This window comes from Leptosomus discolor, chromosome 19, assembly GCF_034619465.1.
Source record: "Leptosomus discolor isolate bLepDis1 chromosome 19, bLepDis1.hap2, whole genome shotgun sequence".
Taxonomy (NCBI): Eukaryota; Metazoa; Chordata; class Aves; order Leptosomiformes; family Leptosomidae; genus Leptosomus; species Leptosomus discolor.
Genome location: NC_141409.1, coordinates 2,402,781 through 2,428,290, shown reverse-complemented (window position 1 = coordinate 2,428,290; position 25,510 = coordinate 2,402,781). Strand labels below are relative to the sequence as shown.

General features: G+C 47.6%; 1 protein-coding gene across 1 annotated transcript in view; it reads left to right on the top strand.

The window, feature by feature from the left end:
• EXD3 (exonuclease 3'-5' domain containing 3) overlaps positions 1–25,510 on the top strand; it is a 199,180-nt gene that overhangs the window by 44,235 nt on the left and 129,435 nt on the right. The window contains exons 10-18 of the mRNA XM_086475917.1: positions 1,137–1,303; positions 6,330–6,468; positions 6,831–7,044; positions 7,723–7,832; positions 8,964–9,174; positions 10,281–10,447; positions 12,852–13,022; positions 19,659–19,712; positions 21,412–21,543. Coding sequence (XP_086332043.1) covers positions 1,137–1,303; positions 6,330–6,468; positions 6,831–7,044; positions 7,723–7,832; positions 8,964–9,174; positions 10,281–10,447; positions 12,852–13,022; positions 19,659–19,712; positions 21,412–21,543 — 1,365 coding nt within the window. The remainder of the gene's footprint in view (positions 1–1,136; positions 1,304–6,329; positions 6,469–6,830; positions 7,045–7,722; positions 7,833–8,963; positions 9,175–10,280; positions 10,448–12,851; positions 13,023–19,658; positions 19,713–21,411; positions 21,544–25,510) is intronic.

The following is a 25,510-nucleotide window of genomic DNA, read 5'->3' as shown; positions in this document are numbered from 1 at the left end:
GGGCGTGGGCGCGTGATCGCTTCTGCCAGAAAAGAGCTGGGAACAGGGAACGGCCTAAACTGCCCTCCCTGTCTGCAGGTGCAGGTGGCGCAGGCTCCTCCAGCGACACTTGAGATCCTTGTGTTTGTTCGTGTGGCTGAAGCAATAATCCAGTTGTCGCATCCACAGAGGCCTTGAATAGGCACAAAGGCAGGAATTTCTTGCACCCAACCTTAGTTCTTCACGGCTGGAGCGACTGCTCCGGGTTCCTCTTGTGAGCGGTGGGGATAGAGTAGGGCTTTCAGAGTCCATTTTCTACAACTTATTTCCGATGCAGGGTGACACCTCTCACACCCTGGACCCCACCTGTAGTGCTGGCTGGGCCCGTGCGGGTTGCAGAGGGTGCCTGTCTGTGCAGTGTGCTGTTGGGTGTTGCTGGAGAAAGGCCACTGTGGTGTGTGTAGGTGGGCTGTGGGCTGAGGAGCGAGCCTTTTCCTTGCTGTGAACACCAAAGTCACTCAGGAAGGCTCTGCTGATGTGTCCTACCTGTAACCCAGGTGTGACTGGCAATCTTCCTTACCCGTGCAAATACTCCTAAGGCTGGAGGAGACCCCGTGCTACTGTCCTGCCTGGGGAGAGACTGAGCCGTCCTGTTGCCTCTTCCAGGACATCAAGTCACATCATCACTTCAGGGCTATGTACAGGCCCAAAATGGGACAAAACTCTTACCCCTTCCATAATTATCTGCCTAACAAGCCGAAAGACCTTTACTGTCTGGTCAGTCACTGGTTCTGACTTTGCTTAATATAATCAGTATCTGAGCAGATAATATGCTAGTCATCAGGCTGAATGGTATTGGTTTACCCTTGTTTCTCTGTGCTGCACCTGCAAAGTGGTATCCCCTGAAAAAATAGCCGTGCTGTCAAGGAGCCCCAAGTACCCTGATGAGCTCTTCGTCATTAAAGTAGCTCTTCATCCCTTGGCAGGGAAGTGCAGCACTCGCTGGGTTTGAAATCACTCCTGCAGCAGGGGAATTCTTGCTCCTGTCTGCCCTTGCCCGGGACCCGCTGGAGGATGCTGTTGCCTGAGAGGGAGTAGAAACACCCATGATGGAAATGGCATTGACAGTCTTCCTTCACCCTTGATTCCCCTTTCAGAGCACGGTTGGAGAGAATCGATGGCTTCAAGGGCACCTGATACAGTTACTAATCAGTTACTGTGACTTGAGCACAGCGGCAAGATGGGCACAACGCTGCAATTTGCCCGAGGAGATGCTGCCTTATGGAGTGGCTGATGAGCTTCAAAAACTTCAGATGCAAGAGAGGTAAATACGCTGTTTCCTGCCTTTTCAGTGTAGGTTATTTATCATACAAGGACTACATATTTGCTTAAAATAATCTGCCGTAATGCTTCCTTCAGGAGATAATTTTGCAAAAACATCCTCCATTTACTCAGATTACATCTTGGCCATGTACATGATGCATTTGCTTTTCATAAGCCTGGAAATGTCTGTGAAAGGTACATTTTAAACTCACTCCTGAGTACTTAGAAGTTGTGTAAGATTGCTTCATGCTGCCAACAGGTCTTCAGACTCCCTCTGCCTTATCAACAGCACAAATGAAATGATGTGGGTTGGATCTCAATCTGCGTCTGTTTTGTTGGGTTGATTACACATCTGTCAACGTTCTCTATATACTCTGCATCCCTCACTGTACTGTAATCTGGTTTAACACCTTTTAGGGTACCTATGGCCAAAAAATAATTTAAAAGTTCCTTAAATTTTTCTAATTTTCTTTCTCCTCTGACAGCTCATAAGCCTTTTTTCATCCCAGTCTATAATTTTTGCCTCATCCAAAGCTTTCGGAAGTAATGGGAATTTTTGACATTTGGGGTCAGATCCTGGAAGAGTCACATTAATTGAATTTGGTATAAAATGAGACTCTCCAGCACAAATTTACCAAGTGAGCTTGAGAAGCCTTTATCCCCCTAATTAGTTTCTGTCCCCTTTTCTTCCTGTAGTGCAACCCCAATAACAGAGTGTCATGGTTCCCCTCCTGTTTTGAGACCCCCATGTTGTATGCAGCGGATTAGCCTGCAGTAGCCCCAGTTCCTCCCCCGATGGGAGCTTCATCCTGTCACACGACCTGAACAAGAGTTCAAAGGCAGATGTACAAAAAAAAGAGGTGAAAAATCCTTATATTAAGAAGGGTTCTTACAACTCCTTGATTTCAAGTGCACAGAACTGTGGAAACAGCCCCAGTCAAGGATCTCTCTGAACCTGCTGGTGCAGGAGGAGCAGAGGGGAAGGATGGAGGGAAGAAGGTGGCCAGGTTCCATGCCGTGTGTAGACAAAGCTGTGCAAAGTTGAAATGAGGCTCAAAATGTAGGAGGGCACATATAGCCACCTCAAGTGTTAGGAGCCGTCTGATCCCCATAGCAAGCTAGATCTGGAGGTGTACCGGGGCTTTGTAGTTCTGGTTCTGGGTATTCTGTGCTGTGTCTCTGAGCAAATGGCCCAAGATCACACTCTTCGTGCCAACAGTCTCCCAGGCAGTTGCTCAGCTGTGCTGTGTGGAGGAGAAAGGCTGTATTTGAAAAAATGACTCAACGCAAATGATTTGCTGAGCCCCAGTAATTCAATTTTATACTCCTGTGAGTGATGGTGTATCTGCCACGCTTCAGTGCCTCTGTCCACAAAGTGATTAAGCAAGTTATTCAGAGATAGCCATGTTTGGAACCCTTTTTTCAACCTTTTTTTTTTTTTTTCCTGCAGAAAGGCCTGCACGCATGCAGGCTACTGCAAGTCCTGAGGAAGTGCAGAGCTTGCAGATGATACTGCATGAGGTTCCTGTTAGGATCTCACCTGGGATTGCACAGGAGATCTGGAACCTTGGGCTGGATGAGGTCTGGCCGGTAGTCCCACAGCCCGGTAGCCTCTGTGCCCACACGTGTCCATGAGCTGAACTCCTGCAAGGCTGCAGGCTGCCACAGTCCTTGGCTTCAGAGCAATCACCCAGTCACCTTGCTGGCCTGCCGCAGTCAAGCAGCATTTTCTCCACTCGTTCGTGTGCAGGAATTCATCTCAGGGGATTCTGTGCACAGAAGAGGCCTTATCCCGAATGCTCCATGCAAATGCAGGAGACCTCTGGGCTGTGTGGTTGGCGTGCAGCGTAGCGCAGAGCTTTGCTGTCATTCAAGGAGCAGTCACGTGTTTCCAGGTAGAGTCAAGGCTTTTGTCAAAAACAGAAGAGAGGAGGCAGTGATAATTTAGGACTCTTCCATTGTTGGACACATCAGTTATCTTATTCCGGGGCGTTGTACTTGACTAGACTTGGCACCGCTTGCCTGATGTCTCTGTCTTGCCCTCACTGGTGAAATGGGTTGGGTTGTGTTTTTTTAGCATGGAGATTGGTGTTTCTAGTTCAGAAACCAGGTGAGATTAGAGGAAAGCTTGTGGGAAAATCCTGACCACTCCCGAGAGGTAACTATTTACAGCTTTGTGCAAGCTGATAGCCCGTATCTTTAGCATCCTGCAAACACGGAGCCTGTAGTACGAGGGAATAACTTACTATACAGAGCTGAACTCTTCTCAGTGTATGTGATGGAAATCAGAATCTGATTTGCCAGGGACTGTGTGTCCAGGAGGAGTTGATGGTATCATACGTTACCTGTTTGGGGAGGAACAAAGCCAGCAGAAAGTGGAGGAGCGCTGCTCCCTGGATAAGGGGTTGGATGCTTGCGGTGCCGTGTGCGCCGCGGAGGCAGGGTCCCTCTCAGCACAGTCTGCTTGCCCGTGCTCGTCTGCTGCCTCACGTGGTCTGGGGCTTTCTCCTGGGTCCTGCAGGACGTGCAGTTGGATGCAGATGGTGTGGGTGCTTCCTTTTACCTTATATCCTTAGTGCAGGGCTTTCCTGCTGGTGTCATCCGTCAGAATCATGAACTCCAGCTAACCGTTAGGACCTGTCACTGGCTGCTTGGTTAGTGCTGACACCTCACGAGGGGAGAAGGAGACCTTTTAAGAAGACCAAGCCTGAGACTGAGTGAGGTTGCCTGCTGTAACAGGTTTATCACCAGGTTTGTTGTCTTCAACATTGCAGCAAAATTCCATCTCCTGGAAGAGGTGTTTATACAAAACCTGCAGCTTTCATAACTAAAAATCATATTTTTGAGCATAGATTAGACTAACTTGAATTGCATAGCAGATGAATGAGAACATGGATTATTATTATGTTTTAATGCTGATGATTTTGGGAGGGTCTCATAGACAGCCTTGAACACTTTGTGAGCTGAGCTTCCTGGAGCTGATCTTTCTCCCAGTGCAGATGTGCACTGGTTCACATTCAGCCCCTTGTAACCTCAGGAAATACGACACAGATGTAGTCACCCTCGAAATACAGCCTGCAAAGGCCCACTCCTCCAGGTGGTACATGGCTTTCTTGGAGCACAGGAATCTCTTGTCTATCTTAGGACATGGTTCTGCTTATCTCTGATGCGTTGCTGGAGCTGCCCTCCTCCTCCTCCCTCCTGAAGCAGCACCAGCTGCCAGCTGGGAGCCAGAAGGTTTGTGCAGGAGGTGTAATCCCTCAAAACACAAAGGGGTGGTTAACGGGAGTCTGACTTAGTCTTAGTCAGACTAGATCTGACTTAGCCACAGACTCTGTGCATCTAGAAAGATGAATACCGCCACTCCATCTCCCTGCTCTGGGAATCCTGTGTCGTGTACGGGCGAAGGCATGCCGATGAGGATGTGCTTGGCTGTCCACGAGGAGCTGTGACAGATGAGTCAAGCCTTTGTGCCCTGGTTTACCCATCCAGTCATGACACCTGCTGCAGTAGCTGCTATAAAATCAGCGGAGCCATGGAGCCTAATATAACAGTCTGTCTGTGATATTTATGGAGCTAACAAAGCAGCAGGTTCCCAGAGAGAGTGTTCACACTGTAGAGAACAAGGTGGTACCAGCGTATAAATGACATCATCTCTGCCACTGGTCGCACTACATGCGGCTCCTGAACTCTGCAGGTGAGAATATTCCTGGAGACCTGAGACTGCACACCTTCATTAAATATTTTACACAAATATTGACTTCCCCATGTACACAGACCTACGGAAAAGAGTGTTTGTACAGTGAAAGCTGCTATGCTACAAAATTAGTCACACAGTTCCCCAAATATAAGGTTAGTAAATAGTTTCTCAAATAATAAACCATTTCAAGTCTCTGTGGGAAAGAGACTATCCAGAAATTTGTGATATGTCCAAAATAGCTGGATATTTTTTATTAGTTTCTTTCCTCTGATTGCATCATCTGGCTGAGACACCACAGCGATATGCTGACCTTCCAGTTACAAGGCCATTTCAAGAGACTCTGCTTCGTTTTGAAGAGAAAATGTGCTGTGTAAGATGCTGTTGTAGGAAATCAGTTAGCTCATTTCTGCAGGCATCTTCCAACATTCCCAGGGCATTAATACATAGATACTGACTTTCTCTGTGTGGTGCCATCTGAAACCCAAATGGAGGGAGCAGCACAAGCAAGCCACTTGCTCTGGGGGTTCAGCTGGCTGTCTTCCCCTGAATGTAGAAGGTTTTAAAACTTTATTTCTGAACTTTTCTCATTTCATCCCTGTGCAACGTAGGACAGATGTTCTTCTGCAACCTATGTGGACATTTTACAGGGAAGGGGATGGATAAGAAGCTGAATAATGTCAGGGAGGCCCGTGAAGCCTTCCCAAGCCATTGCGCTATAAAACGATGAGGCAGACTCGCCCGTTCCCAGCTGGTAGTGATCTTAGCGTGGAGCAGTCCAAGAGCCTCTGAGCCAGTTTGTGCTGTGGGGAACTGTGAAGCTCCTGTTTGGATGCAGTGCTGGTCAGAGCTGACTTCTCTGTTATGTGTTACACCGTGGGAGCTAGCAGACTTCCATGTTAACCTCGAGGGCAAAAAGCAGTAAATCTAAAATGTGTTATCTCTGAACGTGGAAACAGCTGCCAACGTTGTCATCCAAGTTGCATCAGTTCTGGGAAAAAGAGCTGAGCATCGAGAACAGGGCTTGGGACTGACTGCAGCAAGTGTTTTGGTTTGAGTGTGCTCTGCAGTAGGTACAGTGCAGGAGCATGGTGAGGTCTTGGATACAGTGCCGTTTCTGGGACAGAAATAAAGAGAGAGGATGAGTCAAGATGGGAGAGACTGAGATTACAGGGAAAGTGAGGGAAGAGAGGGTGAGAGAGAGAGTTGAGTGGCATGGGAAAATAGAGGGCCAGGGTGAAATAAGGGGCTTAAGACTTCGTGATGTTTCTCCAACCCAGAATTTCCTCTCATTGCATGGCTTAAAGCTGCTGTGTCTGATTCTGCGCAGGGTAGAAGAGGCTACAAAAGCAGATAATCACGAAGAGAGTAAGAAGAAGGACTATTACCAGCTTCCTATTCCACGGGCAAATATTCACTTCCTGCAGACGTGGGAAGAGACACAGCAGTGCTGGGAAAAGGTGCTGCAGGTGAGTGTTACTCTGGTGTTCGCTTTGCAGGGTCAAGGAGCAGAAACCCCATAGCACACTGGTGCACAGGGTTGTAGGTGGGCCACTGCCGTCAAGTGTCTCCCTCGCCAGGGCAAGAACATCTGCTTCCTTTAGGCTTGTCTGATTTGGGGAACACGATGGGAATTGCTTTGTCAGGAAAGGTCCCCGCAGGGGTGGCTCAGGTGTGCTGTGAAAGTCACTTGTCTCTGTAGCAGTTTGCACGCTAGCAAAGAGATGCAGTGGTTGGAAATGCTTGTGTTCTGGACAGGGACTGTCCGGGCTGCTTTCAAGTGTAGACAGTCCCTTCAGTGAAGAAGGCTCGTGTCTGTGTTGTGTTGCAGCCTGGGCAGGTTGTTGGCATTGACATGGAGTGGAGGCCTTCATTCGGCGTGGTCGGGAAGCCCCGTATCTCCCTCCTTCAGATCGCCCTGAAGGATGAGGTGTTCCTGCTTGACTTGCCACGGCTCCTCGAGCAAGCTGAGACGGAGGGTGAGAAGGAGAGGCTTCCCCATTTCCTCCAGATGCTCTATTCAGATGCAGCCATCACTAAACTAGGTAACATGCCTCTCGTCTCCCAGCTTACTTTGTGGAATTCCTGGATCCTCTTGGGGTTGTCATTCTCTAAATCCACTTACACAGAACCAGCTTTTATATCCATGGGTATTCAAACACTGCCATGCCAGGAAGCGGGGTAACTGGGAGTGATAGAAACGTCTCCTCATTTCAGGTCAGACCCAAGATTTCTGATTTAGCCTCCCCCCTCAGACTTGGGATTGTTTTGGTTCCATACTAAACCCAAACTTGCACCCAGCCATCAATGGTCGAGGGAGTTCTGCCATCCGGAGTTTTCTGGGTTTGCTGTCCCTGTCCCAAAGCCACTGTACTGGACACCAGAGCTCTGCAGCTTACCATACCCGTGTTTTTGGCAGGAGTTGTTAAACCCACAGTTCAAGGGCAAATTCATAGTTGCCTTTCACTGACCTAGTAGATTTTAAGTAAGTTGATCTCAAACCCAGGGATTCTCATCCACCTCTTCTCTTCCAGTCTTGATCTGCAAGAGTATCTCAGAACAGGAGAGATGGGAATCTGTCTTGGTCCGTATCTGAACAGTCTTTCCACCAATGTTTATACATATGTTGTCAGCATTTTGACTCTGAACTAGAAAAAATTGCAGTGCGTTAGCTGTGACTTGAGTTTACCTACCCGTGTGATTTCAACTTTTTTTTCCTCCAGGTTATGGGATGTCTGGAGACCTTAGCAGCCTTGCAGCCACATGCTCTGCTTTGAAAGACATGGATAAGCAAGCGCAAGGTGTGGTGGACCTGCTCACAGTAGACAAACAAGTAAGGAAGAACACATGAAGATGTGGAAAATTGTCTCCCCCGTGTCCTTGTTGATAACTGTCACGAATTCACAGCATTGTCTTTTTGTATCCTGCATTGGCAGGAAGACGGCGAAATGAGTAAATAGACCTTTTCTGCTTGTGATTTCGAGGGTAATGTGATTCTTTAAAGAAAGAAGTGTTTAGGTTTCATCAACTAGAAAGTTAGAGCTTGATATACTAACAACCTTTTTCATAGCCTGTATAACAGCTACGAAAAAGCAATTGAAGAGGAGACATAGCTCCAGTCAGCTAGGACAAGTTTTTGAGCACAAGTCATACTTGACCTCGGTAAGAGTAAATTCTTGTAGAAATTCTGATATTCCAAGATCATGCAGTATCGAAGGAGATATTGTGGAGTTAATGATTTGTAGAGAGCTCATAATGTTCATGGGAGGGCTGCTGGTGGATTCGGCACAGGAATTTCTGTTCAGCTGAGGTACAGCTGTCTCTGGGTTTGCACACAGTAGTTTTTAGCAGTCTGCAGAAATGGTAAGGACAACCATTTTAATGGGTAAAATTTACAGTGTGTGTTTAAGGCTGTGGGTTGGGGAGAACCCAGATCTTTGGGACTGATAGCTTAACCTAGGAAGTGCTGCAGGGTCTGAAGTACCTGCCAACAGCTATTGCCTCAGTTTAATTTGAGAAATGGCAACTGCAGAAAGGCCGTTGCCCCCTGTAATACAGGAATACCTTTTCTCACTGGAACTAGGAGGAGAAAGGTGCTGCACTACTGCTGCTGTTCTTTTATGGAGTCGGTGCCCAACAGCCTCCAGCATGGCTGAGCACTCTGCAAACCTCTGGGAAGTCACAGTCACAGCCCCACTGCTCTGATGCAACGCTGTATGACAATGCAATTTTTTTCCTTCCCTGGCTATGAAATAGATTTCTTTCCAGCAAGTGTGTTTGTTAAACAAATAACCAGACACTGCATATATCTAATGCCATCCCAGCCCTTGTCTGAGACAATGAGATTCAATATGCCAGGCAAGAGATAAAAATTATAGGGTTGCTGCTTGGCCGCACCCACTGGAAGAGGAGGTCGTGTAGTTGTTTTATAACCATGTGTTTTGTGTCTTTTTCTTTCCATCAGCTACAGAAGAGCTCCATTGACTGGAAGAAGGGTGGCCGGAAGGTCGACGTGCTGTCCCCAGAGCAGAGCTACAAGGATAGAGGGCTCAGGCAGCCAGAGAAAGGACTCAGCCTCTTGGTGCAACATGTGCTGGGGAAACCTCTAGATAAAACAGAGCAGCTGTCTAACTGGGAGAAACGGCCTCTCCGGGAGGAACAGATCCTCTATGCAGGTCTGGTCACTCTGTGGTGAGGTGCTACAGATTGTCCTTTACAGGCTGTGTTTGTCTGTTCTCTGTCACCAGGAAACTCGTTAAGTACCAAACGAAGAAAATGGCTTTGCAGATTAGTTCCTGTTCAGAGAAGGCAGCGCATGTTATGTTTGTCCTTTTGCGGACATGGCTTTAATGGCTGAAGTTTAAACTATGCAGTGATTCATTATTTTGCTTATGAAAGAATTCCTCTGCTTTGCAGATTGTGTCTGATGAAATGTCACCTCAGTGGAAACTCTCCTCTCAGTAGTCTAAAGGAAGAAAGTCCACTTCCTTCTGCCTCATTTCACAGCCTTTCTGGGAAACAAGTGCTATGTTCATTTGTCTTAGTGAAGTGCTTGTTAGAGCAGGGTTAAAAATGGGTAGATGTGGTGTCAGAAACAGCAGCACAGTGGAGGGACCAGTGGAGTTTATTGCTGATTACCCCAGAGTCAGAAGTCTGTGTCTGAATCTTTTCCTGGGGCATGAAAGGACAGTCTACTGAAGCGAACCAGCCCTTTGTTAAATTCAGCTATCCTTGAAGCTGACACAGTTCCCACAAAAGTTAATCACTAGGACTTGTAAAACTGGCTTGGAGACTTAGACGGTTCCCGTTGCAAGGAACAGAAGCCACACAGCAGTGCGTGTGGGCAGGTGATTGCAAACAACTCGGTTATTACTTTTTAAGATACTGCATCTAGTGGGGAAGTTACCTTCCTACAGCCGAGATGTGGTAACAAACCGTGGGCAAGCCGCTGCTCCGTAACAATGGAGAGTGAAAAGGCTTGGCTGAAGCTGGCTGACGTGGTGGCTCCAACAGCCGCGCTACGGTTTGCGTTACGGTGGAGTCAGAGACAGCAGAGGGCTGTCGCTTTCCGAGCGCCTCTGCCTTGACTCCCTGATCGCCTGTTAGGTTATGGCGCTCACTGAATCTGTAACAGAGTGCAGGGTATGACATTACTGAGCTGGAGCTTCACAGGTTTGTGTTCAGTGGCATTTACAAAAGTAAGGGCTCTTCCTTGCATCGGGAAAGCCTCTGTTTTACTTCTGAATGAAACCAGCTGAGGCTCATATTCCCTTATTTTCAGCTTCAGATGCGTACTGTTTGCTGGAGATCTACGAGAAACTCTGTAAGGACCCAGCGAGCTTTGGTCTGAGATCAGACCTGACTGAGAGTCTGGTGGGAGAACCGAGCATCAAACCCAGGGCAAAGAAGCAGCTGAATAAACAAGAAGTACCGTCACCTTCTGGACAGGTTTGTAAACATCTTCAAAGAGCTGCTTGTTGCTCAAGACCCCTGCAAATCACATGTTGCCTTGTCTCTCAGTCACACCATTAGCTATGCATGGCATGCCTGTTTGCAGCCTGTTCTCAGGACTCTTGCAGCAAACATCTTCCTCTCTCCTCCCCTTTACTGGTAAGATGTACTGTCTCCTTCGCGTGCCGTGGTTCAGCTTTCCCTGCGGTTTGAGGTTCATTTGTCTTAGCAAGGGGTTGGTGCAGGTCTGTGTGGCAGAATCCAGCTAACCTTGCTGGTAGGAATGCTCCTTCCACGTTTCCTCAGCGGTGTATGTTCGAGTTCTGTGGCCTAGGTGTTGCATCGATGAGGTTTCCAAACTCTCACTTCCTTACTTTTGCTTTTAACTGAGCTTCTACACTTCGGTCTCACATCAGGAATGCCTCCTTTATTGTGTCCAGAGTAGAAGTCTGCAAAGTTAAAAACAAACATTACATCAAAAAAGTCTTTCTGCTGGTGGCTTGTCCCTGTCTCTCTGTCCACCACCACGTACTCTGTGACTGGCCTTCCCCTGCAATATATGTTATGGCAAAGCCCTAAAACTCCAGTGGCTGTGCCATAACTTGGAGCTGTGTGACTCTGCTTAAATATCTTGGAATGTCCCTCTCAGTAATAAAGTTTTACTTTTAAAATGTGACCGTCCGGTTGTTTATGCACCTATGAAAACATTAGCAAAGAAACAGTTTTGTTTATTAACTGAGAAGCCCCACTATGGCTGTGTATCCTCCTGAGGAGTCCCAAAAGTGTGCTTAGCTCCTGAAGTCAATCCTACCTTCCACGGTTGGGCTGAGATGCTATTGATTATAGCCACCTTTTCAGGATCCTCCTTATCAAGTGTGTGTAAGTGTACAGTGTCCCATTAGTCTTAGGCAGGCAGCAGAACACAAAGCTGCTCAGTAGTTTCCTGAGCGCTCCGTGGTCATGGGAATATTGTACGTTACCACAGATCTGACTGGCTGCTGCAGAGATGGGAAAAGTGAGTACTTCAGGCTTGAATTACCTTGTGAACTCACGGGTCATCTTTGTGTTCTGTACAGTCAGATTCATTAACCGAGAGGTAGTCGGTAAAACCTGGACTGGGACTCAAAGCAGCAGATTTCTCCTGACTCTGCATCCTACATGACTCCAAGCTCTCTTTCCGTGTGTTCCCTGGTCCACTATCTGAAGTGGGGCTAATGACACTCTTCTCCTTTATAAGCTTTTTGCTCTCTGCTGGCATGAAACGTGAGAAAAAAACTACGTATGACATTGCTGGCCACTGAATAAACACGAGCTAAGAGCCAGCTGCTGCTCCTTTACGTCCGTTTGAACAGAAGCAGCAGCAGCACAGGGTTAGTGTCTTCCAGCTACTTCTGCATTGAAGGGTCTGCTGTCCCAGCACTCTGATGTCTCAGGGCACGTCCACCAAGGTCCTTGCAGGACCCAGTGACAGACCAGTCTACCCAGTGCTGACAGAGCTTTGAGTGCACATACCAGCTTCTGGGAGGTGCAGCATCGCGCAGATTGAGCTCTCGGATCTGAGCTCGTTCACGTGGGCAGCCCAGGTGTATCTGCGTGGTGTGCCAGAGCCTTGCCACGCTGGAGCTGGCTCCTGCGGAGCTGCTGGGCAGTGCTGCGGTAACACTGGTGCCAGGGCGGTGCAGCCCTGCGTAGGTGGTGGCTGTGTCCTTCAGTCAGCCCAGCTGATTGAAGTTCTTGGAGGCAAAAGCTGAACATCGGAGGTTCCTTAATAACTTCCCTTCTCCATTAATTTTGCTATTGTACTTATGGGAGCCTCCCAACGACAAAGTCTCCAACTGCAGGAACTCCCCCAGCAGCAGACATTGGAAATAAAATAAACAGAATTCAGGCACTGCCTATTTTTAAACTTCCGAAGATAAGAAAGCTGACGTGGTTGCTTTGTCTACCTGTTTCTCCCTCTGTCAGATCCCCTTCCCAAATGGTAACTTTGGCACATGCATATTAATTGCAGCCTGATTCGATAGGGGAACAGCAGTCTTGAAGATGTGTCTCTGTGACTTCATGAAAATGAATGTCTGTGTAGAGCACAGAAGGCCAGGTTGGCATTTCTCCAGGGAAAGGCTGCAGATCCTCAGTTTGGGTGGCCAGCTAACCAGTGAGTGAATGGCTAATTCAGAATTAGCCCCATCATGTGCTGCCTCCGGCCCAAGTGGTAGGTGGGTGATGTAGAAAGGATACGAAGGAAAGGCTAGAGATGTTGCAGAGCATGGGGGAAATAGTTATACAGGTGGAAGGGGACAGCTGGATTTGCTGTGGCAGGTGAATGCAGGGAGGCAAAACACAAATGTACTGGAAATCAGCCTTCTGTTCTGCTGCTTACCTTGTTCTTGCTTTTTCGTAGCAGTGCAAAGCATCCAAAAAGGAGACCTCATGTCCCCTGGCTCCCATCTCCCCAAAGGAGTTCAGCGTGGTCTGTGATAACATGCTGCAAGGCCTCGGGCGCTATCTTCGCTGCCTTGGGGTAGATGTCCAGATGCTGGAGAATGAGGATGACCATAGGAAAGCTGCTGAGGTGAGTCACGTGTGTGCACATAGAATCATAGAACAGTTTTGGTTGGAAGAGACCTTCAAGATCGTCGAGTCCAACCTTTGTCCCAGCTCTGTGTGTTCATAGCTCCAGCACAGAGCCCCAAAGGTGATGAAGGGGGTGGAACATCTCCCTTATGAGGAAAGGCTGAGGGAGCTGAGTCTCCTGAGCTTGGAGAAGAGGAGACTGAGGGGTGACCTCATCAATGTTTATAAATACGTGAAGGGCGAGTGTCAGGAGGATGGAGTCGGGCTCTTCTCGGTGATGGCCAGTGACAGGACAAGGGGCAATGGGTGCAAGCTGGACCACAGGAGGTTCCACAGTAACATCAGGAAAAACCTTTTCCCCGTGAGGGTGACAGAGCCCTGGAACAGGCTGCGCAGAGAGGTGGTGGAGTCTCCTTCTCTGGAGACATTCAAAACCCTCCTGGATGCATTCCTGTGTGACCTGCTCTGGGTGGTCCTGCTCTGGCAGGGGGGTTGGACTGGGTGATCTTTTGAGGTCCCTTCCAACCCCTGACGTTCTGTGATTCTGTGAGCTGCGCTCCTTGGGGAAGGCCTGCTGCTCACTGTATAACTGCGCTGCTTGGTCTCTCGTGCCGAACAGGCAGTGGGTTGGCAGGAGCTGCCCAGCGCATCCTTCCTCCAGTGCCTGTGCAGAGACCCAGCTCTCTGGTTCAGCCTGAGCAGCTGTCCCACGTGGCAGCTGGGATTAGCTAGTCCCTGCAGTAGTGTGTGGGCTTGGTTCTCCATTTCCAGGAGAGAGGAGGTGAGCAGAGTGCTGTGATCTCAAATCCTATTTGTGTCTGTACGTTTGTCTCACTAACAGCTGGGATGTTGCCGCTCAGTAGAAGAACACAAGCAAAGTGTAAAGATGTGACCTGCTGTCTCAAGTGTCTTTGGTGTGTTGGCAACAAGACAAAAAGCAGAGAAAGGAACCCAAAATTCACTTAAGTTTCTAATGGCCTCCAGTTTGGGCTTACAGGGAAGGTATTTGCTTGCCTTGTGCCTGGGTCAATCAAGCAGAACTGTAATCAAAAGATGGGTATTCAATGTGAAAGGGAAAATTTCCATAATAAATTGCCATATAATGCCCTAGCTAGCTACCACCTTGTGAGATGACTCAAAGGTGATCAGCCACAGCTTGCAGTGAAATATTTGGGAAAGGAAAAGTCTCTAACATACATGGGGCAATGAACATTGATCTGGACTCCCAAAACAACTTTGACCCTCTGCCTCTCAGAGAGGAGACACATGCTTCTTCATTTCAGACATATTTCTGCTATGCCAGAAATGGAGATATCCAGCCCACACAGTGGGTTGCTATCAAACGTGCACTGATCAGCCGGCCTGGTGCACAGGATGTTTCCTCTTCAGATGTCTGCTTGGCCTGAGTCCTGGGCAGGCTCTAACTTCTGCAGAAATAATTAATATCTCATCTCTGCCAAACTCGCACAAGTCATTTAAACAAACTAGTTCTCACTGCCTCCCCCCAGAGCCCTGTCTCCGCTTCTCATCCTGATACCTTATCGTGCTATGGACAGGATGTTTTACATTGCTTTCTCTATGGTGACCGGACAAACATCCTTTCACTATCAAAAGCCTTTGGAGCGTTACTGTATTGCAGAGCCTTTGATCTGTGCTTGGATAATCAAAGATAAAAATAGACTCCTCCCACCCGGCTTTATATCTGGCTGCTCCTGATTTAATAAAGGTTGAATGTTGACCACCCTACCCCTGAAAACTTGTCAATGTTATTGCAAAGACTGGGAGAAAGGTTTGGATCCTGGTCACTGAATACAAGATAGACAGTTTGGGTGTTGTCCCAACACAGTCTCAAACTAGTGTCACCAGGAACACCTAAGTGTGTACAGAGTTAGTGTGTGTTCTTCGTTAAAGTCATTTCACTGAAATGATTTTTCAATCATATTGCACATCTCCTTGTGCCCAGGACTCCTGAATCGCCAAATTTGTAGTGAAAATTTCTCTGGTTAAATCTGTCCTCATGTTGAAGGCAAAGAGCTCACAGCCCATCCTTCCAAAAAAAAAAAAGGCAGCCTCCATGGGAAGCGCAGCTTTGTGTCCAAGTACGGGTGCTGTGTCATTTTCCGAGTCTGCCCGTTTGGCGGGTGGCAGGAACGTTTTACCATGTCACGTTCACGTCCGAGCTGCTCTCGCACAACGCACGCAAGCGTTTGGCAAAGCAGGTACGCAGCTGGGGGATGAAATTGGTACCAGATGTGCTGGATCAGCACCTTTACCTGGCTTTAGCAGCCAGGGCTTTGGGAGCCAGAGGGATTCACCACATGCTTTCCCTGAAACCTGGCCTGGCAGCGCTGCTCCAGTCTTGCCCCTTGAGTGGGGGGGCCCTTCTGGAGGGCTTTGGGTAGTGGCCCAGGCTGGCCCAAGCCTGGCTGCCTGCTGCGTGGCGAAATAGGGAGGCCTCTCTTGAGAAGGGCTGTCTGCATCCAGCCACATGCACCAGGGGCTTCTGATGCCATGCCAAGGTAAGGAATGACTCCATCTGGTAAAGAAAGCAGAGATTCCATCTCTCTTCTGCAGCATCCTTCTGTGCAGGTGCTGTTACTGGGGTAAGCCACCCTCTGCATTTGTGCTTATTCCTATAAGCAATGTGTTACTCCCAATTAATACCTTTTTCGTTACTTAAATCGCGTCCTATGCCTATGTTGTGTTTCTAGCCAGGTCTTTCATTGTATCTTCTGCAATCTTCTCTTTACAGAGAATCTTAAACCTATCTTTTGGGCCTTCTAGATGGATAATTGAAAGGAGGTGGAAGAGTTTCAGTGAGCATTCGTCTTTTCTCTGCAATTTTGCAGAATCAGGTAGAGCAGTGGGATGCTTCTCATACTAACCTTGAAGGATCACCAACCAGCCTGAAATGACTACAGTAGATCTGGCAATGTTGCACTTCAAGAGTGGAGCAGAAGCTTATAAGAAAATTTTGACAGTCTCTTAGGTCACTGATTTCTACGAGGAGACTTGGTGGAATCCCAAAGCACCTTCAGTTGAGTTGTGCATTGGTTTGTTTTATTTTTTTAACGGACTGTGCTCTTGGTCTTCAGAATCATCCTCACCCTAAGAATAGTTTGCACGCTAAGGCAAACCTGGTGTCTTTTGAAGTGTGCTAATAACCAGAAGGTAGGTAGAATTGGCTTCCTGCAGCTCCCATTGTGTAGAAGGTTTCCTTGCAAGGTTATACCTACTCCCCCAAAACTCCAGGTGAAACAGCAAGTCGGAGAGGAGAGCCAGGCCTGGATGGATCCGAGGAGCCAGTTAGGGCAACGTGCGCCTGGATCTAAACTGCCCTGGACTGGTTTGGAGCCATGGGACACAAAGGAGACTTCTGATACTGCAGTGAGCAGAGCTTTGTGTGATGGGGGAATCTAATCTCTGATCTCATCTCAGCTTTGAATGTCTTTTTCCATGTTTTTGATGCAAACAACATTCTTCAGGTTTGCTTGTCTTTTTACCTCCCCAACAGTCTGCAGAGTAAATTCGCAGAGGGCAGATGAAGAACTGTTCTGCCTCTAAGATCAAGCCTTTGCTTTTGATGTTTGGTTAGCAGGAGGAGAATGACTTTCCCTGGAGACCTGGATACAAATGGGTCTACATTAAGAAACAAAATTGGGTCGATGGTTTTGGTGTGGTACTTCAGGCCGCATTACAAGATCACTGTACAATAACTCTGCACAGCTTGTGGTTTTCAGGAATGATGAAGAGAAGTCTGGGGGTGAAATACCAGCAGCACAGCAAGTGCACTGCAGGACTGGACTGAGTGTGTTCATAGCTATTCAGCTCTTGGTTTACTGTCTGTTTTAAAAGAGCCTGAGGTAACAGGTAAGGGGCTTCAGGGTTGGATTGAGGTTTGACACCCACTTCTCTAGTAGGTCCTTGTCTGGGTGCTTTTCCAGCACACATCCTGGAGCAGATGCTTTCTGTCCACTCCCTTTTTGACTGAACTGGGACATTGTTGGCCCAGGCTCAGGATCACTGCTTCACCTCTGCCACAGCAAGGCAGGGTCACAGCTTTTCCTGGACGCCTGCCTTGCAGAGGGAGCACTGGTTTGCCCCTTTCAAGGGCACGTGGCATTGCCCAACACACGTCTTGCATGGGCTTGGCAAATTTTAAATTACAAATCTCAGCATTGTGCTGCTGTTTCTTGAAACCTTCTTTGCGTTATCATGAATCATTCTGCTGCTGGTGCTGGCTTTGAAACAAGGTCTCTCTCTGCCCTCTCTCATCAGTTGTTGCCCTTCCAGGTCTCTCTCGTAGTAATTCATTTGAGTTTGTTCATCTCTGCAAGGTGAAAGTTGGCTGAACAGACGGGCACATTAAGTCCTAAATAATAACACCAGTTTATTAGGGAGTGCTTTCTATCCAAAAGGTCTAAGCCTTTTCCAGAGGAAGTTGATATTATCTTTTTAATACATTGTGAAACTGAGGCCAATGCCCTCTCTGCAGCACTTGGGATGGAGCACAAGTCCGTGACACCCACCCCAACATCTACTCTGGTCGTTCTTTTCCTTTTATCTGCATCTCCAAGCACACGTCTCCCGGATGGTCCCAGTGCTGCCTTCCGTTACTTCCTTCAGTGGAAAAGAAGGAATCATGCCCTTTTCTCCAGCACGTATCCTCCATGGTTTCAGTCAGATGTTTGCTATCACATGGCTTTTCTGGCTCTGCGTGCTTCTCCCAGTCGTTGTTCCAGAGGCAGAAAAACATGCTGGAAGAGTTATTGCTTTTCTCCTTTTTATTTGATGTTCTTTGCCTGTCTCTGCAGAGCCATTTAGATAAGGGGATTTATCAAGCTTGAACTAATTAACCCTGGATGCAGGAAGTCAGAGTGGAGTGTTCCAGCTGTGAAATCCTCAGACTTACCCTGAAGCACACATGGGTCTGAAGGAATTTCACATCTCTTTTTCCTTGTCAGCAAATCACTGTGGTGAACTTTTGCTGTTGCCTTACTGGACTTCTCTTGCTAATGTGCCATGAGGGTGGTTTGTTGGCAGGGCTGTTCAGGAACCCAAACTGCATGTACTAGGATCGCGTGCAGCACGGGGTGTCTCTGCTGCCACTTCAAGGTTCCTGTTCCTGGATTTTTTCCTTTATTGAGAGAGAGGATTTATTTTGAAAGAAATCTGGTAATTTTGCCTGTACAAAGATGCTTTAGATGTTGTTGCCAATCACTTTCTCAGTGCAGAACTGTCAGCCAAAGAGTGACCTTACAAAAACAGGAGGGAAGCAGCTACCTGAAAGGTCAAGATAGGAAAAAAAAATGGTTGCTTAGTTGACTGCACAGGGAGTTTGTGCCTTCAGGGCCTTCTCCCCTTGTTTCATGTGGCCATGGGTCCAGTGGGTCTTAAAAAAACAGCTATCCAAGACAGAGCCTAAAAATCTTGGTTTATTTTTTTTGGTGTTCCCTGGCTATGCTTGGTGCTGTCAGACTGTCTGGGAAGAGCAGCAGGACTCTGATCCCAAGTGTGTCCTCCTGCCGGGGTTAAAGAGTGATCCAGAGAGAGCTTCTGAAACTCTGGTCCAGAAGAGAGACCTCCATGACACACATCTGGAAACAGTGAAAAATACGAGGGCTTCCAACAGAATCCAAGCCAGAGGAGAGAAATAACCCTGTGCCTACCTTGAAGTGCCAATCTCTTGTCAGCACTAGCAGAGCTGAAGTGCTGGTTCACATGGGAATCCTTGTATCGCTATGGCCATGAAACGATTTCCCTCCTACGGGCTGGCAGAGGAAGGGCTGGGAGGGAGAGATGTCATTTAGCCATATGAAGATCAGTCACACTTTCGTCCTTGTGAAGAATTGCAGTTCCAGATTTAGTATCTCCTTTTGGCACCAAACCATTTGAAAGTGTCTCTGACTCCGTTGCGGAGGTCAGAGGTGCGGGTAGTGAGTCCCCTGATAATTCCGTGCAGACCTTTCCCTTGAAGGACAAGACCTCTGATAAAAGCGTGAGTCAGGAGGTGATAAACTCCCATGGAGATGTGCTTTGCAGCCTGGAAAGGGTGCATAATTTCTGTGTCTTGGGCTGCTGGGAGAATAGCAGCGCCTTATCTTTAAGGAGTGGAGCGAGCATCGTTCTGTTAATGCCTATGAAGTTTGCAGACACATTTAGTGGTACGTTTTTTTTGCTGGAATTACCTGCTTAGGTTATTTTTTCCTTTCTCCCCTGTGCGTTGCTATGCAAACAGAACTGCTTGCTTCTTTGTGAACCAGACTGGGGAAACAGAAATAGTCTGGGTTAAGGGGGAAAAAAAAAAAAGATAGAAAGGTTTCTGATAGGTTTATTTCAAGGTGGATCGGTTCCCTGGGCCATCTGCGGTGCAGATGCACAAGGAGCTTGTTCCAGCACACGTGAGGCAAGGCGGGTATTGGCAGGGAGGGGACATGTAGTGAGCGAGCAATACCTTGAGCTGCTGTTGCTGTCAAGAGTGTATTGTTGGACCAGACCCAGATACTCTTGGCCTAGTGTACATCAACAGCAGATATGGCCAGTTCATGTTCTCTCTGCTTTGACTGAAATGAAAGCTTGAACCCAATGTAACTTCAGCCCATGGTCATTATGATTTTTTTTCTGTTTTTTCCAGATTGCCTGGCAGGAAGGAAGAGTCATTTTAACCTCTGGACTCCCATATCAGACTGTAAGTGTTCAGAGCTTCTGGCGTTTTTCTGGCTATGTATTGTTGGATGGTCTGGGATGTGCAGTGTAGAGAAGAGGAAAAGTCAGATATGAATGCAACAGCTGGCTTGGCTTTTTCATGTTTTCTGCACTGAAAGCTACATTAAGGGTCTTGAGAGGTTTGCTGTTCTGAAAGACCAGAGCTCAGGGTGAAATTTGCTTTATACTCAGTACTGCATCGGTGGGGAGGGCGATTGCTCTCCACTGGGGGTGGGGGGTGGAAATCAAGCCAAGCAATCCAGAACAAAGTGTTTCTGTTTGGCCTCGCTGGCAGGTGAAAGGCAGCTCAATTCCCATGCTTTTTATCACAAAGATTCTTGTTTACTGACTGGCTCCACACTGACATAGTTTCAACACTTGAAGACGTTTCTTCAAGCTTGGAAGGGAGAGAATGAAGCCACTAAGCATGGGTCCTGGTGGAAGCTGTAGAGGTTTTGTGTTCCTATAGATACACAAAAAACCCAAAGCAAAACCCAGCCTTACCCTGGGCACCAGATGTTCGGAGCCCTTCACGAGACACACTTCAAAACAGAGTGTGGCGGGAACGTACTGAGTCAGTGGTTGCAATGTCACAGTGCCTGCTGCAGGTCCTTTGCACTTTGTTACTGCCCAAAAATGCATTTGGAAGAGTGAGACTGCTCTGGATTGCACACATGAGGCAGGATGCAGGACTTCTCTGTTACAAACTGTCAATACAAAAGCTCCCAACTACTCAGGTAGCCAGTTGGAGCATTTGCAGAGTGGAGGTTGCTCATTTCTTACATAATAGCTGAGTGTTGAAGAAAACTCCCCCCGTGATGAGACTGCGAGGCAAGTGCAGCCATGTCACACCACAGATTTCTGATCCAGACTGTAGTTCCTTGAGCGTACGGTTGATGTAATAGGTAATTCAGCATCCAGCACAATCTTATTTGGCAAAGCTTTAACTTCAAAGTGCTGTGTAGGAATTGCAAAAGGAAAATAGCTGCTGCCCAGTGTATGATACTGTCCTGGGAAATGTCTGGTTCCCTTTGTTCCTTTGCCTTTAACGCCCTACGCAGGGCCAGGATGGCTCTGCTAGGCTCCTTTACTTGCGTGTAGCTGATCCCACCTCGCCGTGAGCACTCATCATGTTCATAAAGATGTGTCTGGAACTTCCCAGTCCTTGTTCCCAGATACAAACTTCTCTGCTAAATGTGTAACAAACTTCGAGGGACTGTCCACATCAACCACTTCAAATTCGTTGGCCATCAGTGAACCCCAGGCGAAACATGAAGTGGTAAAAACTGCCATTGGACATCATCTCCATCATTGTGCTTTTGCATACTGTGGGGGATCTGGCCAGGTTTCATGTGAAAGCTGTGATTCAATTCCGTTTCCTCGTGCTATCCCTGTCAGCACCGCACCGCCAAATTATAAGTTGAAGAGGACTTGGGCAATCATGTTTCATACATATAAAAATGCTGCAGTGCTTCAGTAGTCTCAGAGCTATTGCAGCAGTGGCTAAGTGTTAAATTGCCAATTGTGCTCGTTAGATCAAAGTTTAGACTGTAAACACATACTAACTCCGAATATTGTTTATAATTAAAAACAAACCAAGTGTGTTAGGAAAAAACCCATGGATCATGATGCATGGAGTGCCTCATTTATTGTCTTTTTGGTTTACGACTTGTCTTTTGAAGCTGCAGTCCCAGGTAGCAGAAGGAAGGTGTTTCTCTGTGAACTGCTCAGAAAAGGCAAAAGAACAGGCCCTGCAGGTTCTGAAGCACTTCAACGTCCAAGTATCCCTGGCAGATATCTTCAGCCGCTGCCAGGTAGGACAAGGCTGGTTTGAGTAAAGTTCATGCTCGCTTGCTGTTTCCTGCCCAGCAGGCACTGCTTCGGCTTTTTGGGTCTTGCACTCAGTGTCCTCTACTTGGTTCCCAAGATTTCTGCTTGAACTTTGGCAACATCTTGCAAAGCTGCGGGGAGTTCTGAGTGTGTTAACATCTGTCAGAAGGGCTGATGACAAAGTCAGAAGAGCAGCAGCACTGCATCTGCAGCCTTGCTAGAAACTCTGCTGGTTTTCTGATTTTTGGTATTTGGCAAGTGTTTTGGCATTGACTATCATGGTTATAGTCTCTTGTTGCTGTGTTCCCTGTCTAGGACACACGCTGTTTTAATTATAAACCGTGTTTAATTATGGCTCTGTGATTCTGATAACACTTAATTACTTTAATAGGAGGATTTTTTTTAGGACTTTTTTTTTTGTTTTCAGAAGCTATTAGGTTAATTCATGTCCATGCTAGTTGATGACTCCAGATTGTGTTTGGCACTGGATATCTGTGGATTGTTGTTAAGAAATTTTAATTGTGTTAGCTCAAATCTCCATCTCTTCCAATTTCACTCTCGTGTTTGTTACAGTAACACGCTGAAACCTATCCCTTCAAAACCTGTAATATAAACCGACTTGCAACTTCAACATCTCTCATCTTATCAGTGTCTAAAGAGAGAAAGAGAAGGAACTGCAAATCTGGCTAGAAAATGAGCTTTCTCTTAGGAATAAGCAAGCCAGCTGAACGCTTCAGTGAAGTCTGGCTCAGTGCCTTGTGGTTGAGCTCGCAGGGTCTCCTGGCCTGGTGGAACGGCACAAGTGTTGTAGGAATAGCAATGGCTCCTGAGCAAACACACCAGAGGGCATTTTCTAGACCTCTGCTTGTGTCTGATGCCGGTTGTTGAAACTGTATCTGTAACTTCTAGCGAAAATGAGAGTTGTCCAGCTGTGCAGGTTGTCTATAAGAGGAGAATGATGTAACACAGTGCAGATGGGATTGACATAACATGGGTTGATCTTACTTCAGGATAAATGTATATATGCAGATATAAGATATGGCATTCAGTCTTGTGGTTTTATTGTTCCGAGAACAGATTGCAGTTGTTATATAGTGGCATGCTGGCTTCTTTGCTATTTTAAAAAAGCCCTTAAAAAACTTTATGGATTCTCCAGTTCCCTGAGATCACATAAAATAGCAGCATTCTTCCTCATGGTTGTTGAAATACCACAAGAATAAGCACACACACAAAACCGTGCTGCAGAAAACTCTGTGATATCTGTAAGAAACGCAAAAGACTCAGCAGCATACGAGATAAAACTGACCCCTTGCCCATGACCTGGAGTCTGGAACTGTTTAACTATATGGCTTTTTAGTACGTGCTGTCTTAGTTTACAGTATAAATAGGGGTAATCAATCTGGCTAGGAATATATACTAAGTGTTCTCTTACTTCCAGGAGAAATGCCTTCCCTGTAAATTGTGGTGGTGGAACAGCTGCATGTTTTATACCATTAGGCATGGGAAGATGCTATTATTTGTCAAACTGCTCTGTGTTTCTGAATCATGTATTTACCTGCATTTAAGGCTTTGGCATTTTGGAGCTGATTTTATTCAGCTGTCCTCTACAGACCGTCCCAAGTTTTGCTGAGGTGTTACTGTTGCTCTGGAGGAGAATCCCAGCTCTCACTGCTGCGCGTGTCCCGCAGACGCCTGGCCGGTTACCCGGGAGCGCTCGGCACCGCGGCTCTCCATCGGTCTGTGTGCGAGGGGGAGAGTGGCGGGCAGCAGGTTCAGCAGGCCAGCATCCTAATTCTCTGCACACCTAATTGGGCTTCGTGAGGATGGAGGCTGGATCCCTAAACTGCTGAGCCATGCCTTCCATACTGCCCGGTCCGGTCCTTAACAGGGTTACAGACCTCAGGGCTTGCACACTGCTTTGAGCTCTGCCACCTCCTTGCAGAAATGTGTATTGCTGATGGGTGACCGAGGGTTTCGGCTCTCCCTGTAGCAGGCGACCGCTGACGGCGTGAAGCTGGGGCCTCCAGAAACACCCAAGTGCTGCTGCGTACGTGCTCGGCAGAAGGAGGAGGCCGGGTAATGCTCCTTCATCACCTGGGCTGCTCTTCTTCCTCGCCTCGGTGGAGCTCGGCCGGCCGGTGCCTGAGCTGCGGGGCCGGCAGCAAAGGACAGCTCTGTGTTGTGCTTGCAGAGCGCCGGGGATGGGTTATCGCTGCAATCATCCATTGTAGATAAGCTTTTCTGTGTGTCACAGGAAGCAGTGTGGCATCCTGCCTGACTCTCTCTGTCTCGTGGAGCAAGGGCTTGTTTTGTCTCTTGGGCTTCTATTCTGTAAATGATTTGAGTGAACATGTCAGCAAATATTGTTGCTGTAACAATTAATGCGCGTAGTGCAGAGCACACGGTAAAAATAGGTCCCAATTCAATGTTGTACCCAAGGTTGCTGTTAAATATGTTTCCTCTGTCCACTCCCCCAGCAGGGATGGACGGTCTCTCCTCGGCGGCTATAAAGAACGGGCTTGCTTCGTAACCCTGCCAAAGTACTGCCGCCTTCTGTCAAGACAGTGGCGAGTACTGGTTACCCCTGTCTGCCTTAGAGCAGCAAGTGCCTGCAGAATTTCACCCATGGGCTTCTGGGCATTTCTGCTTTCAGCTGTGCTGGGCTTCCACTTGGTTGCTCTGGTTAAAGGCTCCAGAAATGGAGACGGCTCCTGGCTGCGTCAGCTGTGGCCTGCCACGTGTGACCTTCTCCTTGCACGGGTCTCTCAAGTGCTGCGTCTTAAGGACTCTGTGATGGTCATGGAGAAGCTTTAGCCAGGCCTGGTGTTGCTTCCAGTGAGGAACATTTTAGGGGGCTGAGTGAAAATAAGATGAATTCTGTCTTCTGGTGACATGCAACCCCCACCCCCCAAGAAGTCATACATTTCCTAGCCTTAAAATCTTTGAAATAAACCCGTCCCCTCTATTTGAAATGCAAGTATCTTTTGTGTGTCCCCTCTGCACACATTTGAATGTCTTGTATACAGCTTTTCTTTTTTTCAGATAGCCAAAAGTAGCTCCTTCAGAAAGGGGTGATGTGAAACGCATGCTGCAGGGTGTTCTTACATGATAAATTCAGAACATTGGCCCATTACACTGGTCAGGAAGATCTTTGTGGAGTTATCAGGGCCTGTTGTCAGCAGCCTTAGGGTCAGCTACCAAACTGGCTTGAGTGGAAGATCAGTGGTCCTCTGCTCTTGACAACTTGGAAAAACTTCTAACACAGAACTTGCATTTAAGAAAGAAAAAAACCAAAACCTGCTAAAGAAAGTGGCCCACTGGGTGGCTACAGTTACAGATATGAACATCTGACAGCTAGATCGTTTTATGGGGGGTTAAAATTTGACTTCTGTCACAGATCCGTCCATTCAAGGAGGAGGTTATCTCCCACTCCTGCTGGTGTTGCAGCCACCCTCACTCAGACATGGTGTCTGTGCATGGGGCATGCCTGCCTGCTTTGACACTTGGGTATGGCCTGGTAGGACAGCAGGAGGACATGACTCCATTCCAGTCTTGTAAAGAAACACTTGAGCATGGACACGTTTTGGCAGCTATGACCGGGATGACTGCCTTGGCTTTTTCAGTCTTGCTTTTCGGTGCCGCCTCACTGAAGATCCATCTGAAGCAGGTGTAGATGGCAGCTGCTGACCTGGCAGCGTGCACGGTGCCTCATCATTTACTGCTCTCTTTCTTGAAGAGCCCAAGGTACTCGGGCCATTTTGCTTCCTTTGGCTAAGGTATGGTGTCTGGCCTAGATGACTTCTTGTCAGTGAAAAAACGCTGGTGTAAAAGAAGATGAATTCAGGAAAGGGGCTGGCAGCCCTGGGTGTGAGTAATGCGGCTCTGTGCAGCACTGACAGGGTGAAATTACAGTTTGAACGGTGATAAACTGAGGAGATAAACAGTGCAAGT